At 41.3% G+C, this 17,787-nt stretch overlaps 1 protein-coding gene across 1 annotated transcript; it reads left to right on the top strand.

Annotated features, from left to right (window-relative positions):
• Window positions 1-2,375: 2,375 nt before the first annotated feature.
• LOC102077143 (uncharacterized) lies at window positions 2,376-6,653 on the top strand. The gene is made up of 7 exons (XM_005466194.3): window positions 2,376-2,481; window positions 2,705-3,019; window positions 3,187-3,447; window positions 3,635-3,682; window positions 4,270-4,371; window positions 4,946-5,029; window positions 5,846-6,653. Exons 1-7 carry the CDS (start codon window positions 2,436-2,438, stop codon window positions 5,848-5,850), a joined length of 861 nt encoding a protein of 286 aa, XP_005466251.2. The 5' UTR covers window positions 2,376-2,435; the 3' UTR covers window positions 5,851-6,653.
• The last annotated feature ends 11,134 nt before the right edge of the window (window positions 6,654-17,787 follow it).

The following is a 17,787-nucleotide window of genomic DNA, read 5'->3' on the forward strand; positions in this document are numbered from 1 at the left end:
TGGACAACCCATGGGTGATGACCAGGTCCAGACTGTGTCCTCTGTTGTGAGTCGGCTGCGTGACGTGCTGGGTAAAATCCATACAGTGAAGAATGTTTAAGAATTCTTTTGATGTAGGGTCAGAAGGATTATCTATGTGCAGGTTAAAATCACCGGTTAGAATTATCATGTTATATTTTGAATGTATGTTTGTTTCTGAGAATTCCTTGATAAAAGCAGCACTGTCTTTAGGTGGTCTATAAATTGTGACAGATAAAACTGGAGGGCTGCTAAAAACAATAGCGTGGAATTCGAAAGTGGTAAAATGATCAAATAAAATGTGTTTGGTGGTGAGTGTGTTGTTGGTTAAAGATGCAGTCCCACCACCTCTCTTACCACTTCTAAAGGAAAAAGAGAAATTAAAATTAAAATCATCTGTTTCCTCGGAGGGGGCTCTCTGCACCGGGGCTGTGATCGACCGTGGCTGCTGGGGCCCTGTGGGTCCTCTGAGCCTGGCTGGGGGGCTTCTTTGCCTCCCTCCTGCTGTGTGCCCAGCCTGGAGGCTGCGGTCTGTGACCGGCTCCCGGTGCAGACAGCTCCCTGTGATAGTGTTTCCTCACTTGGCTAATGCGTACCCAGCCCAATTTTACTCTTTAGGTGTGTGTGTGTGTGTGTGTGTGTGTGTGTGGGGGGGGGGGGGGATGTGTGTATCATGACCGCTTCTGTTAATGACAGTGCGGGGAATGAGTGGGAGGGTGGGGTGGGCTGCTTTTAACCATGTAAAGCACTTTGTGCTACAGTTTGTATGAAAAGTGCTTTATAAATACAGATTGATTGATTGATTGATCAGCTTCACCAAGAAAATTTATAATGAGGAGCAGGTGAAAAACAAAACTATCTGTCAACATGTTAGGGATTTTCCATCTATCCATTTTCTTTAGCTTATTCAATTCAGAGTTGCTGGGGGGATGGAGCCTATTCCAGCTGCCATAGGGCGCGGTACACCCTGGGCAGATTCCGAGGTTGTCAAAGGTTTGGCTGTGATGTATGATGCAAATTTTCAACCATAATAAAACATTTGAAAAACTGTTGTCCAGCGTATTCAGTGCTTCAGTGAATCAGTGAATCAGTTTTGTGCATTTGTTCCACTTTCACTTTGTACTTCACTACTAGACATTGTGTTGTGTTTATCACAAAGCTGTAATTTCTTGTTTTATTCTCCTATTTTCCATTTTCACCATTTCTCTATTTCTAGGGGAAACACATCATACATTGCAGTGGCTTTAAATGTAAAAGGTGTACACATAACACATAGGCTCTCGTCCTCTAGGGGGCCTCTGGATGTCTTGGGCTCAGGTGTCCTCCATGACTGCTTCATGGGGCAGGGCTATTAGACACTTACATGGAGAAACCTTATCAACACATGTGCACTCACACACAGGTGTGCACACGTGTACAAACAGGTACGCTGTACTCACAGACACTGGTCGGCTGCTGCCTCTAAACATATCATGTGTTATTAGTACTGTGTCCTGCTCAGTAACATTTAGTATTTATTATTTACTGTTACTTTTGCATATGTTGGTTGTTGCTGTGGTTTTCCTGCACTGATGTTCTTTGATATTTTTTTCAGCAGGTGTTGAAGCAGATCATCAGTGCCTTTTCTCTCTCTGTCCCTCTTCTCCTCTATTTTTCTCTCCCAACTCCTTTTTCCTTTTTCTTTCTTTTTCCCACACCCAGTCCTGTTTGTTTTGATTGTAATAACTGAAAAGAAAATCCTAAGAAAAATGTGATAAATTATGCCTAAAAAGTGACAATTCTTTTGATCTTACCTGCTTACAGAGCCACTTACACATATTAATAACATCAATAGCAAAACTAGTGAAGTTTAAAGAAACCACCATCCACATACCCATGCTACTTCGTTGTTTAAGTAGCTCTAATGAGGGTCCAGTTAACTAGGAAAAAATTGTCTGAGCCAGTCAAGTACAAGGAACAACAGAGCAAAATCCCCATTTGACAAAATTGGACTGGTATTCACAGTCTTGGACTTTTCAATAAACCTCATGAAATCACACTTGAATCCACATTCATAGCAAACGAAAAGAAATGCAGTCTATATTTTATCAGTGTATTAATCAGCAAGCACAGAAAAAATGACGACCTAAAAATTGAAGTCTTATGACTGCCCAAAGTACTTTAAGTAGAAGGATACACTTAGATGACACATTTTCTAATTGCAACACAGTTAGATGAGGAAGTGATACTGCCTTTCTTCCTTCCCTTCCTTCTTGACCTCAACGTATTATCAGTGTGGGTGTGGTATGATAAGAAAATTCTGGTGCAAATATGACTTAAAGCTTAAATTACTTATTACATATATCAGGACACGGGTGTGTATGTATATTAAAAGTGCTTCTAATAGAAGAAACAAAAGAAAGAGACAGTGAGAAACAATGATTGCAGTCTTTGTATTTTTGATACCAGCACTTTGGTTTACAGGTAAGGATGAATTTAAAAGACATATAACAGAAATATACAGAAAGTTCTACCTTCAAAGGTTACTTCATAACATGAAGACAGACATGTTTGTTTCATCAGTCTTGGAATATGGTGCACCAAAAGATGAGAACTAATTTTTTTTTTTGGTAGACTTAACTACTTGTGGAAAATATCTACACTAATATGTAATAGTAATATTTGTGTTTGTTTTTCATACCTGCAGGAGCACAGGGTGCAGTGAGTTTTTGGCCCTTAGCTGTCAGAGATGGAGATGAAGTCACTTTGCCTTGTTCCAATTACTGCGGTAACAGTGTCACCTGGCACTTCAGGGGGTTAAGACCAGGAGCAGAAGAAGCAGAGCTGTTTAATCAAGGTCAAGAAAAAGCCACATCAGACCGACTGAGTGTGGACACAAACTGTTCTGTGGTTATACACAAGGTAACAGTTGAGGATGCTGGTTATTACACCTGCAGGGTGGCTGACAAAACAGGGAGAACTCCTGGTTTTGTTCTTGACATCGACCTTGCTGTTGTTGTCAGTGAGTATTTTCACCTCCAGTAGTTTTTTTAATAAAAAATCAAAAAATGTTTAATTCAGTTTGTCTTATTATATGTGTTACCCTAAATTGTAAGATTTAGGGTAACACAAACCCTAAATCTTACAATAGAATAATATAATAATAATTTTTCATTTTATTTTCACCAGTGACTGAAAAGAAGTATGGAGATACAGTGACTTTGAACTGCTCTGTGTTGTCTGAAAATTGTGAACACACAGAAGTGAAGTTGACCCACATCATAGGCATCAATATGTATAATTCATTTATGAAAACATCACTGACTTTATGCTCTTCTTCTGTGACCATTCTGAATACTAACTGCAGCCACATATCAAGTTATGACTTTGTATGTGATGTTACAATATATTACAGCAACCTGGCGTTTTCTTACAACCCGTGTTCAACAAGTAAGTAACCAAGAGAGAGTTTTATGAATTTTATATTAACTTTAAACTAATGTGACTAATTACTACCTAAAATATTTATTTTTTCCACATTCTTTTCATATTTCTAAAGCTTCATTGTCTGTATGTTCTGGTAGAAAACATGCAGTTTCCATGTGAACAGTTTGTTGAATTTTATTCTTTTGTTTAGGTGAAGAAACAAATTCATCAACCACATCTAAAAACAACACAAATACAGGTAAAACCACAATACGGTCTGAAATGAAGGATGGTTTTAGTTTTCAGGTTTGCGTAGGTCAATTAGTGAATGTGCAACAAAAATAATCAAAACATTTTTTTGTTATTTTGACAGTTCTGTTTAGTGTCATGTCACACGGCAGGCTCACAGCGTTATATTGAGCACACAAATGAATTGTGTTTGTTGCTCAGAAGCAGAAAGAGGAACATTTGATCATCAACAACATCAAATAAGGATGTGGTTTGGTTAAAGATAATGAACTGTTGCATGAAATGTGCTCTGCAAAAGCATGCAGTTTCCTGTCAGCCTGAGACCGAGTTTACACTCAAAGTTGGCCCTCTCTTCCTAAAATACATAAAACAATACGATCAGCAAATAATCATTAAGAATAGATATATATTTAAATCCCAACACCACCTTGATGTTCCTCTGGAAAAGCTGGAGGAGGTCAGGGCTTTTCTGCTTACGCTGCTGCCCCTGCTACCCGTCCTCGGAAGACGAGCAGAAGAAGATGGATGGATGGACAAATCCATAATTTTTATTACAAAATTGATTATTGGCTTTCTCTTGCAATTCTTTTTTAACAGTCACTGAAAATAAACCTGGAGATAATGTGCCTTTAAACTCCTCTATCTTGACTCCCAAAAAATCTGAAAACGCAGAAGTGAAGTGGATCCACAACAGCACAGGTATCAATATACTATAACTCATATATGAAAGCATCATTTGTGCTCTGCTTTACTGTGGCCATTCTGAATCTAGAGCAACATGTTATCATGTTATGTCTTTATGTGTGCCGTTACAATATATGATAACAAAGTGGAGCTTTTTCCTTCAACCTTCGTTCAACAGGTAAGTAACCAAGAAAGAGTTTTATCAATTTAAAAATAACTTTGAAATAACATTTGAATACAACATAAATACAGGTATGACCACATCAGCCTGATGAACGACTGCATGAAAGATGGTTCTAAGTTTATGGTTTGTGTTGTTTTATTATCAAACAAGTGAATGTGCAGCAAAAACCACTGAAACCAATTTTTTTTTAAATTTAATGTTATTACATCATAACAGACAACACGCTCACAGCTTCTTGTTGATCAGCTGGATTAATTTAGTGTTGTTTAACAACACTATTTATTATTATTAACAGCAAATTAAGGATTTAAAGAAAACATATACATGTAAAAGTCGCCATGTGAAACCAAACTTCAGATTACCTTAATATTAAAATGTACTTTCATGTTTTCTTCCTTTTTCCAGTCTGGTGCAGGCTCATTATTGTGGTTGTGAGTTTGGCAGCACTCATAACAGTTGTTGTGATCATCAACATACTGACAAAAGCTGGTGAGAATATTCATATGTAAACAAAAAGGTTGGGAAAATCTGAATTCTGTTTTTGGAAACTGAACTTGAATCTTTATTGACTTTTCATTTACAAAAGCAGAAATGGTTGGAAAGATGGTAAGTCTGTTAAACAGAACACAAAGTCAGCTGTGAATGATACATTTGTAAATCAACCCTTCTTCATACACAAATCTAATAACCGGCTCTATCATGAACAGGCTGCATTCAGGATCAAAACAGTAACTCATGACAAATATGAACAAAGCTCAGTTAAGGATTCTACCGTAGTTCCAGTACAAGCAGGCATCTCATCCTGTGTTGTGTGATATGTGCTTCTGTTGTAGATTAAATGATCATGAGAAATAATGCCAAATGAGCAGCATGTTCATGAAGCTGACAATTACACATGATTAAAATCTTTGCTAAGTTTTGAGTTTTGGAGAAATGTCTGACTTGCTGAAAAGGAAAATCAAAAACTGAGTTCTATCCACGGCCATGTTTTTGTAAAAACAAAAACAAAACAAAAAAAAAAAACATCACACCAAAGCTACAGTTGTTTTCATGCCTAATTTCATTCATTGTTTGCATTTATGCATGTATTCTTTGGAGCTTGATTGCATTTGTTATTCTTAGTTTTGTATGGAAATGTGCGCTAAATGAGCGTAATGTCCTGTTCTAGTTATCATACTGCCATTTCTTTAGTATAATTACCTTCTGTTTAATGAAAGGTAATTAATTCCTAAAGATTAGAGTTGTTATATTGTTACTGAAAAATGTGAAGGCATTTCAAGAATATCATTATGCTTTATTTCACAGCATAATGAGGAAGATGATGGAGTAGCAAAGCATGAAAATGCCCAGCCTTCTGATGAGATCTGAACAACATCAGCGTGCTATATATTTGCGCAAGTAAAGAACCTTTAAAACAGAAACTGATTTTCACTCTGTGTAAATTTGGGCAGCATTTAAGTCTGTAATCTTATTTTACTAAATATATTTTCTTGTATTAGTTGTTGAAACATTTCTCTTATGGTCAAGAGAAGAACAAGAAGAAAAAACAAAACAAAAACTACTGCTGTGGTGGCTGAGGTACTTTTATTACTTGATCTGGAAAAGTAATAAAATGCCACTATTTAAGCAGACAAGAGGCATTTATAGGCCTTCATACCCTGAATGGGTAAACTGTCTTAAAGCCTATTTCAAGGAGGCCCAGTGGATCTTTTAGGCCAGCAGCCTGGCCTTTAGCTGTGTACTTTTTTTTTTTTTTTGCCTCTGTAGCACTCTCAAGCACAACCTAGTTCTTCAAAAAGCAGTTGTACAGAATATGTATTCATATTCTCTAAAGCAGTTGTACAGAGAAAATTATCTGTGCAAGGACAAATGTCAGAATGGAGATGGTCTGCAGAATGTATATGTGCTCACGTGTCTTAAACTTGACATCAAACATATAAAATATTTGTTATATTTTTACATTTTATATTTTATGCTTTACATCTATTTCCTGAAACACTCCTGTAACCACTTCGACATATAAAGGTTAATATAATTTAGTCCTGAGTTGAGGAATTTTTCAGCAGCAAAAACTCATTTTTATGACTGTGTAAGAAAGAAGTGTCTGTGAAGGTTCTCAGTCATCCAGGTCATCGTAGTCAAAGGAGTTTGCAAAGAAAAAGCGTCTGGACTTCTTTGAGTTGCTTGAAGACGTTTCACCTCTCATCCGAGAAGTGAACTGAAGAAGCTTCTCGGATGAGAGGTGAAACGTCTTCAAGCAACTCAAAGAAGTCCAGACGCTTTTTCTTTGCAAACTCCTTTGAGTAAGAAAGAAGTAATTGGAAAAGAATTAAGGGCAGGTTTTTTGTAAGACATATGTTTTAAGATGTGCTTTAATGAGCTTTGAGTCATATATTTATAATATCTGAGCATAATGCAATCTGCAAATAAAGAAATTCTTAAGAATTCTGTTTTGTTTTGTATCTTATGTTCTTCCATTTTGTGCTTCCTATTTTCATTCTTAAACTTGTGTGTCATTTGAATACAGCCATTCACCTTTCTACCTCTGACTTAAAAAAACACACAACATTTTAGAGCTTTTTAGTGTTTATTAAATGATAATGATTAAATACAATGGTGGTGTATTTATACTCAGAGAGTGAAAAGAGATGAATGAAGAAGAAACACATCATGGGAAACCCCCAGCAGTCTGAGCCTATTAAGGCATAACTATGGGATGGTTCAGAGTCACTTGATCCAGCCCTAACTATAAGCATAAAAAAAGGAAAGTTGTAAGCCTGTTCTTACAAGTATAGAGGGTGTCTGACTCCTAAATCCAAATGAGGAGCTGAAGGCTCTGCCTCACATTCCACTTTTGAAAATTCAGTGCAGTGCCAAAGCAAAGTTCTTTGTTTGGATATTTGTTATGTAGCATGACATTGTATTCAGAATCTAAGCTGTAGCACCGTACTGTAGTGATGTGGGAATCTCAACAGTATTGAACATGGCGGCACGTTAATGATTAAAAACATTTCAGAGGGGCAACTTGTCATTTTAAGGCATGCTGGAGAAGGCAGAAGAAGACCCAGAAACAAAGATGAGAGTTCATCCAGCCTTACCTGAAACTTTTGGTATAAAAACTGTAACTTCTATAGTGTCTTTCATGCTGCATATTGAATGTTTTTGATATCCAAATATTAGATGCTGTTTACAGGCAGTAGCGTTTTTTTTTTTTGTTTTTTTTTGTCTGTCCCATTTGGTTCTTTAGCCGTCAGAATTGTTGTCTGAAGACCAACAAGGATACCAAATGGATTTATTTTGCCAAATGGATCATCATGGCATTGCCGTATTGGTCCATTTGATCAAACTTTGTTGTTATTATTTATTTTATTTTCAGTTGTTACAGATGGGACAGACATGACTGGGGGATAGGAAAGGGAGAAAGAAAGAGAGGAAGGAAAAGAAAAACAGAAGGGAAAAGGGACAGTGAGAAAGGGCACTTACAAAGACAAAGAAAAAAAAAAAATCTCCTGGATCACCTGTTGAGAGAAAAAGAAGAGAAGACAAGCAAAAAAAAACAAACAAAAACAAAGCAACATACTAAACACAACACCATCACGTTAATCTAGCTAAGTGTGAACAGCAGTAAATACTAAATATTGAAAGTTGTTGTGCAGCACGCAGGACAGACAGCGCACAAAGTGCTTTGAAGTAGCAGCTAAGAAAGGTGTTGTTCATGTCTACGAACAGTGAACACCCGTGTGCACACCTGTGTGGATCAACGCACTTGTATACAAAAGGTTTCCCCATGTAACGGTCTGCTAGAGGGTGTGGAGGCCCATAGCCCCGTCCCCCAGGGCATGAAGCAGGCATGGAGGAGATCCAGGCTCCAGACATCCAGAGGCCCCAGAGTGCAAGAGCCCAAGGAGTACCACCGGAGGGGCATCCGTGCCACCCTCCTGGGAAGGGCTGAGGAGATCCCCAGACGAGGGGGTCACCCAGTAGCCACGGAGCAGAAGTCAGAGGGGGCTGCACTGGCGTGCCCGCCGGCTCTGCAGGCAGCCAGCTGTGCCAGAGTGAACCGAGTTGCAGGCCCCGAGGCCGGAGGCCCGAGGGCCCCCTTTGCCCCGGAAGAGGCCTGACCGAGTGACAGGCACCAGGCCCCGCCAAGTAGCCACCGGGAGTGAGCTGGTGCATACCTGAGCGCCCAGCCCCGGACACCAAGAACCACCAATGCACCAACCCCTGAGGGCATCAGTTACCAGCAGGGAGTGTGGTGAGGGGAGATAGGCCTCCACACTTGGAGGGCCTGGGAGTACCCAGGGAGGTGGAGTCTAAGACCCGACCTGACATATAGACACAGACAAACAGGCACACACAGACATAAACATGCTTTCCCACCCTCATGCACACATATACAAACACTCAGCACTCACCCAACGTAGGGATAGACATACATAGACATGTACACACAATCATACTCCCCAAACATACTCTATGCCCCGGGTCCAGGTACCCTCGCCCCCAGAGGGGGAAACGGCACCCAGACCCAAGAGATGTGACCCTTTCCCCCGGGGTGGAGGCAAGCAGACCGCCCCAGGCTCCGCAGCAGCAGGGAGGCCAATCGGACAGCCAACACCTCCTCCCAGCCCCCGCCCCGATGGCTAGTAGAGAACGGGGGGTGTGAAGACCCCATACCTCCCTCCTCCCGCTCATGTGTAGTGTTGCTGCGTGTTGTTCTAAAGTGCATTTAAAACAAGGGAGGGCATGGTGCTGCTGCCAGAGAGCAGCAGGTGTTAGCACGGCGCCTCCCGAGAACCCTCAATGTCTACATGGATTTAAAATTGAGAGGTGGGCACCGGCGCCAGAGGTAGGGTTGAATACACAGACCGTCCTCTGGACACCAGCAGTAGCGGTTTTTGATACGGGCGACATGGGTGGTTGCCCGGGGCGGCATCATGGTGGGGGGCATCGGGAAAAAAAGAAAGAAAAATGCTCGTACTTATGCTGCCCCTGTCAGGATTTGTGTCGTGGATGAGAGAAGGAGGACCCAAACGCTGGACTCACGGTGCAGGATAATGGGGTTTATTGTAGGTAGGTTGGATGAACAGAACATGAACTGAAATGGCTGACTGGGTGGACGACTGACTGAATGAACGAATGAAGGACTGACTGACTGAAGGACTGAATGGCTGGCTGACTGATCTGAACATACATGCGGAGAGACGATATTAACATCAATGACACGACAGTGAACGAGTAGAAACAGAGGACTTAAATACACAGACTGATGAGGATGATAATGAGAGACCAGTGAGTACACAGCTGAACATAATCTGGCTAATGACACGAGACGAGCTGACACAGGAAAAGCAGGAAGTGAGAACATGGAAGTGGCAAAATAAACTGAACATGAACAAAACTGAAAGCACTGGGTCAACAACCCAGGAATCCTGACAGTACCCCCCCCTTCAAAGGCCGGCACCCGACGGCCAAAAGAAAAAAAAACCAGAACAGGGCGGGCGGAGGGGCCCAGGACGGAGGGACGGAGTCCAAAACAAAAACAGTTCAGGTGGCCGAGACGAGACAGTTCTGGTGGGCGGCCACGTGGCCGGTGGCCGAGACGAGACAGTTCCAGTGGCGGCCGCGAGGAAGACGGCGGCGGCCACTGAGCAGGTCCGGTGGGCGGCCGCGAGGAAGGCGGCGGCGGCGGCCACTGAGCAGGTCCGGTGGGCCGCCGCGAGGAAGACAGCGGCGGCCACTGAGCAGTTCCGGTGGGCGGCCGCGAGGAAGACGGCGCCGACGTTGACATCCAGAACATGGCTTGGGCGACAATACTTAATTAGAAATGTGAAATTCATGTTTTATGCCACGTCATATTATTCAGTATCTGGAAAAACATTCCTAATTTAGATCTGCATGAATCTCTTATCCATCACGTTCTTCTCTAACATGCTGCAGTCATTCAATTTAATGTTTGGGGTTTTCTGGGGGGATTTTTTTAGATCAACATTTTTGATTAACCGACTTTGTGGAGGAACTGTCAATCCAGGAAGTTCCTGTTGTCAAGTTCAAATTTTTATTCGTCACATACACAGTCATACACAGCAGACGTGGCTGCACCAAAAAGAAAACAGTAAAAGTACACACCAAGGGCGTAGATTTGGTTTTGGCATTGATGGGGACGGATGATTCAACCACCGAACCCTGCCCTGTTTCTTTTTTTTCCCTTTTTGACTTTGCTTCTTGATAAAAAAAAAAAAAAGGAGAAATATACTTGCCTACATATGCTAACATGCTTTTAAACCATTTAAAATTACAATTCATAGTTTTATATGTGAATTATATAATGTTAAATTACTTAAGTATTTAAGACTTTAGTTTACTTGAGCCATATTCCATATAAATCAGGTATCATACAAAAATAAAAATAGAGTCATGACACTAAAAGAATATGACTTTAAGGACTTAACAACATTGCTTCAGTTATAATACACCAACATCTCTTATACATTAGCACTAAGGGAACACTGAATGACCTGGTGGTTTTTGTCCATAAAACTACTCATCTAAGATTACAACCAGTGTTGGTCAAGTTACTTTGAAAAAGTAATTAATTATAGTTACTAGTTACTTCTTCAAAAAAGTAACTGAGTTAGTAACTGAGTTACAATATTCTAAAAGTAATTAATTACTTGAAAAGTAACTGTCAAGAGATTTATTCTAAAGACACTTCTTCAGCTAAGAGTCTAAGAGGAGAAACACACACAGACGCTGCAGCATTTACTTGTATACAAGTGCGATCACAGAACGCTCACACCAGAGTGGGGGCCCTGGGATGCGTGCTCTGTTCTTGCACTTGTCTTTATTTATACATAAGAAAAATGAATACATTTGACGTGAGCATGTGCGTATGTGATTGTGTGTGTGTGTGTGTGTGTGTGTGTGTGTGTGCGAGGTCAGAACTGCTTGTTTGACTTCTTACTATCGCTGTGAGAAGACTCAGATACAAATATCAGAACATATTTTATAAAGAACAATCAGTCCTGAACAATGAAAAGAACAACCAGTTCTAAGCAAGGAAATGATCATCATGCAGCATTCTATCACAAGCAAACTTATATCATTAAAAGCTTATACTGACTAAAAAATACAATTTTCTATTGACAGTAACTATTGCGTTACTTAAAAAAAAACGTTTAACCCTCTGGGGTCCAGGGTATAATTGGCCATTTTAACCACTTTTGATTTGAACTCTACATTTCACCTTTAAAAACGATTTACTTTGCCTTGTTTGGTATCATCCTTTTCAGCACAACCTCACGTGTCTGCATTTACAGTTACGTTTTCATTTTGACATACTGTATTAACACAATTAACACAATCAGACAAAAAACATAAAATCAGAGTAGAAAAAGTTATATTTTTTACTGTAACAACCACAAACATGTTTAATGAATCATATTTCATAATTTTAAATGCAAATATAAATTGTCAATTTTAAAATCCTATGCACAAGTTTTGCAAACAACAAAGTTATTTGCATCCATTTACCTTTTACCCTTTTTTAAAATAACCATTTCAAACTATTTACAGAACAATCAGCTGTTCTTTAATAAGATGCTACACAAATTATTTGTGCCACTCCAAAAAAATAATTTCTGTCCACTATAAAGGAGAACATCACAGCCTGATACCTGCAGGTCTGACAGCAGCAGGTGTATCACTCCTTTTTCTACCTGGAGACAGCAGTCGCCTCATTGTTCTGACACACAACACAAAGCTATCCACAACACTACACACTAACTACACAAGTGTCAAAAGAATATTGTATATATGTGATCAACTACATGAAATGTATCCTTTTATTATTTGTCATTAAACACATTTACACATGACTTTTTACCTAGTAATTTGTGTGATGAACTTATGCAGATACTAACCGCTTCCTGTTTTAAAGAACATTTAGATGTAGAGAAGTGAAACCTCAGCTCTTTTACAAGAACATACAGATGTAGAAAAGGGGAAAAAACCCGCTGCTCTGAGTGACGTTGTTACCTTTGTACACACACACACACACACACACACACACACACACACACACAGAAACATCTTGTATAAATAAAGGACGCAGACAGTCATGAGGCACAGATTCGTGCGTTCCATGACTGCCCCTCGCGAGTGAAAAACTTCTGCAGTGTTGTGTTTTCTGACTCAGATGTCTCAGCTGAAGAACGGCAGGGTGATTTAAAGAAATCCCCTGTCAACAAGACAACACATTAACTACACACTCCAAACATGCTAAACGTCACAAATCTCTCACATCTCAAAACTCGCTCTCTCTCTTTTTCTGCTGTCTTTCTCTCTCTCTCTCTCTCTCTCGCCGTCACTCCTAAAACTTCCCCTATTTTTTTTTTTTGTTTGTTTTTTGCTCATAAGCAGAGAGTGCTTGCTGCTCTGTCCTTAGACAGTAAACGTGACGAAGCTATTGAGGAAAAAACGGCGCGTATATATTGTTTATCATGACTCTGGTTTTACGTGGCCTATCAACACAATTTAAAAACTGGTATATATCACCTTGTTGCTTTGTCTTTAAGTGGTCATGTGATTGGCTTACCACGACTACTGTATTCTTCCTCAGTCAAACAGCAGCACTCATGCAATTGTTTTGCCCCCTTAGCTCCAGGTGTTGTGCTAGACAGTGATCGTGATTGCCGTCCGCGGGAGCGCGCAGCTGCTTAAAGCGGTAGCGTCCATGTTTTATGCTTGTTTTTTTTGTTTGTTTTTTTGTCCCGTTTGGATCTTTAGCCATCAGAATTGTTGCCTTAAGGCCAAGAGAGATGCCAAGCGGATTTACTTTACCAAGTGGATCATCATGGCCTTGCCATATTGGTCCATTTGATTGACCTTTATTATAATTATGTATTTATTTTATTTTCGGTTGTTACAGACGGGACAGACATGACTGGGGGATAGGACAGAAAGGGGAGAAGAAAGAAAGAAAAACAAACAAAACACCTGGATCACCTGTATGGAGAAAAACAAACAGAAGAGAAAACAAACAAAAAAAAGAGCAACATAATAAATACAACACCATCACAATAAACTAGCTAGCAGTAGATAACAGTAGATACTAAATATTAAATGTTATTGTGCAGCACGCAAGATAGACAGCGCACAATGTGCTTTGAGGTAGCAGCCAAGAAAGGTGTAGTTTGTGTCTGTGAACACCTGTGTGTACACCTGTGTGGATAAGCATGCTTGTATTCCAAAGGTTTCTTCATGTAATGATCTGTTAGGGAGTGTGGGGAGCCATAGCCCCGTCCCCCAGGGCATGAAGCAGGTATGGATGAGATCCAGGCCCCAGACATCCAGAGGCCCCAGAGTACGAGGACCCAAGGAGGACCACCAACCGTGCCACCCTCATGGGAAGAGCTGAGTAGAGCCCCAAACGAGAGGTCACCCAGCAGCCATGGAGCAGAGGGGGTTGCAGTGGCGTGCCCGCGGGCTCTGCCGGCAGCCAGCTGCGCCAGAGAGGACCAAGCTTCAGGCCCAGAGGCCAGAGGCCTGAGGGCACCCCACCCCCTGGAAGGGGCCCAGCTGGGCCACAGGCGCCAGGCCCCGCTAATCGGCCACCAGGAGTCAGCCGGTACATACATGAGCGCCCAGCCCCAGTCGACAAGAACCACCAGCACACCAACGTCTGAAGGCATCAGCCACCGGCAGGGAGTGTGGTGAGGGGAGATAGGCCTCCATACTTTGGAAGGCCTGAGATGTTCCCAGAGAGGTGGAGTCTAAGACCCAACCTGACATATAGACACAGACGAACAGGCGCACGGAGACACAAATGTGCATTCCCACTCCCATATACACAACCAAATACTCGGCACTTACTCAACGTGTAGACAGACACAAATAGACACTGCACAGACAATCACACTCCCCAAACATACTCTATATCCCAGGTCCAGGTACCCCCGCCCCCAGAGGGGCAAGCCGCACCTAGACCCAGGAGATGTAACCCTTCTCTCTGGGGTGGAGGCAAGCGGACCGCCTCCTTATCTGCAGTAGCAGGGAGGCCCCGGGTCCATGTTTTATTCTAAACATGAACTACTGTTACAGCAACAGACATGGACTACTGGTGCCCCACACAACAACTCAATGTCCACTATTTGAAGGAGCCAAACACATGCCTTCTCTTCTCGTTAACTGAGGTAAACTGCTGGCATATTTGTTTTACATCTATACTGTCCAGTCTCTCCTGGTGTACATGGCATACAGCAGCATTGTTTAATCTCATTTGAGTCATTGTTGACCTTAGCCATGTTTTTAGTCTTCTGAGAGCACTGAAGCTTCTTTCAGCCTCAGTACATGCATTTTATCCTCAGATTAAAATTATTATTATGTGCTTGATGTGCCTCACCTTTGGCCCTGGCTCTTCCCCTCTGACTGCACTAGGACATATTGCCACCTGATAAAATAACACATTGATTCGTGCCATATAAAAAGTGAAACATGTCAATTCAGATTCTTTGTCAAATATACACTAATGAATCAATTTAACCTAACAAGCCTAACAATTGTCATGATAATAAATACTAGTTAATCTATAGCACCAAATCATCAGTCAGTCACCTGTGACCTCGCCTCTTCACCTCTGTCCAAGCTACAACATGGCAGAGCTGCCTCTGTCACCTGATAAATAACAGTGAGACATTCCAAATACATGCAGTCACACATGTGCTTCAAATACAGTCATGAACCACCAAGTCAACATCCAATTTCACCTGTGATCTTGTATCACCATTACTCTCTGAGCTTTGTGTTGGTTCTTCTGTCACCTGACAAATAGGACATACATGACAATAAGAATAAAATGGGTAGCTGCTTCAGTGTTTCTGTCAATTTGTGCAGATCTTGACTCACCAGTAATGTTTGTAGGGTGAGTGCATTTTTAAAACAATTTGTGCAAACTGCACTACAAGGTGGAATATTTGCAAAATCATGACTACCTCATGATATTTTGTCTCAAAAATTAACCCTATGAATATGTCAGTGCCATTAGGATGAAATTATTGTGTCACCAACATTTTAACGTTAGACATATCATTTTAACAGCCTATGTAAACTAATATCCTGGTTTGCTCGAGGCTGCTGTTTTCTCTGACAGTTTCAATCAAAATTAGAAATGCTACTCTGGGAGATTGAGATAACTAATAGTGCTGCCTGTTGTGCAGTTATTCATGGTTACATACAATTTTAGACTGATGTGGGCCAAAGCCTTGCATAGCCTGTAACGTTTTTATGACGGACACATTTTATGAGTGAACTTGGCTTTAAGTGACTTACAGGTTTCTTTGAAAAATACTTTCTTATATCCAGGGTCTTCTTTTTTGCTGCCATCCTCCTCTCCTCCTTGCGGGTTCTCGCAGCGCAGGCTTCCCGCTGCTAAAACTAAACAGAGCTCCCTGAAAGGCACAGCCAATCACATTGGCCATATTTGTCACATGAGGTAGGACTCCAGCAGAGAACGTAATTTAACTCTTTCTGCACCGCTGGGTGGATGAGACGTTGACAGATTGTTTTTTTCTTTCTATCGGGTTTGTTTTTCTTTACTCGAAGAGATCAAATTATTGGTGGGGACAATTCAATAATCACTGGATATTGGTGGGGACATGTCCCTTCCGTCCATGCCAAATCTACGCCCTTGGTACACACATCAGGGACAAGAGGAGAAAAAAAGAACTCTACTCGAACTGGGCTCAGACCAGTTTCAGGACAATAAAAAAAACACACCTCAGCACAAAAACGCTCATGAATATTCACATCTACACCATGTAAAAGGATGTGACATGCAATGAAGGGAGGGTGTAGGTAGGGCAGGGGTCGGCAACCCTGTGCACGTGTGAAAGGTGGTGGATTGGCCAGATGCTGGTTGATGTGTAAAAAATAACTCAGTTGTTTGGTGGTGGCTATGGCGGAGCTTCCACAGAGGCCAGCAGGTGGATGAGGGAAAGGGGAAGCAGGAGGAGGAGAGACCCGAGGCGGCCGCCGGTCCGCGTGTCAGGTGAACTGAACTTCAGGTAAGACGTTACGACCTGCAGTCTATCTGGGTCAGATATAAACCAAGTTTTGGTGTAGTTTATTTTAGCTACCATGATGGAGTTTCTATACAGCTGGGTCGGTGCTATGATGTTACTGATAGTGAACTTTATTTTATTCATAAGGTTAGTTAGTAGAGTTGCCAACTGTCCCGCGAAAAACAGAATCGTCCCGTATTTAGAGAAAATATTACACGTTTCGTATTGAGCTAAAAAGGAACACAGTTTGTCCCGTACTTCAGCTAGAATGGAAAAAGACACAAAGCGGGAGTTATTCTGTGTCTCTCCCCTCCCTCTCCTGTTGCTACTTCAATCATGAAACTGATCAATGATCAGCTGATCGGCCTTTCTCTCTTGTTTATTTATCGCCCACTTTGCGTCAGAAAGCGGAAACCAGCGGATGTCGAGCTAAACAACAGCAGCACGTTTAAGCTTGATCAGCTGTTGTTAGAATTTGTTATTACTTTCTAGTATCAGCTGATGTTTGCTGGAGCCACAGCTGTAAAAGCTGCTGGTCATGATGTCAGTTTGGATATCCTGGTGAGAGGGAAACATGAAGATGAAACCAGGAGATGCCCATACTGAATCATCAGAGCTGAACAGGTGATGGAGAAACAGGTTTACCTTTTAGGTGACATGAATGAGTTGAAGGGAAGTTGTGAACTGCTTCTGAGAGACAAGTAACACCAGGATTCTTTTATACGTAGCTGACAGCTGGTAACTGTGCAGGGGCGGGTCTAGCAAAGTTTTGCCTGGGGGGCAGGTAGGGCATTAACAGGGAGAGGGGGGCACAAAGAAATACTTTTCTTTCTTATTCTCATTTAAAATGTCTAGCTTTTAATAAATAATTATCTGAATCTTACAACCAAAGTTTTTATCTGATGTAAAATGTATAGAAATCATACATATACCAACAAGACAGTATACATCTACTCTACTGTTCTCACTCAGTTTTAATGATGTATTGGCTGCCCTGGTGTATGATCGCCTGGCTTTGCTATCCATCCAATCCTCTATGATGCCTCACGATGTCTCGTCGTCCTCCGGCATTTTCCACCCTCCTCCATTAACTGGATCCTTGTCAGGCAATTTCGGTGGTTCCTCTAGACCACGGGGAAGGAGAAGAGGAGGTTTTCAGGTAAAGCTCAGGCTTTACTGGCGGTGTGG

Source organism: Oreochromis niloticus, linkage group LG15 (assembly GCF_001858045.2).
Source record: "Oreochromis niloticus isolate F11D_XX linkage group LG15, O_niloticus_UMD_NMBU, whole genome shotgun sequence".
In the NCBI taxonomy this organism is placed as follows: Eukaryota; Metazoa; Chordata; class Actinopteri; order Cichliformes; family Cichlidae; genus Oreochromis; species Oreochromis niloticus.

Excerpts from the sequence above, each read along its gene's own strand:
- LOC102077143 (XM_005466194.3), top strand. The coding sequence starts at position 2,436 with ATGATTGCAGTCTTTGTATTTTTGATACCAGCACTTTGGTTTACAG. Across the intron at positions 2,482-2,704 it reads ACCAGCACTTTGGTTTACAG|GAGCACAGGGTGCAGTGAGT; the intron begins GTAAGGATGAAT and ends TCATACCTGCAG. Across the intron at positions 3,020-3,186 it reads CGACCTTGCTGTTGTTGTCA|TGACTGAAAAGAAGTATGGA; the intron begins GTGAGTATTTTC and ends TATTTTCACCAG.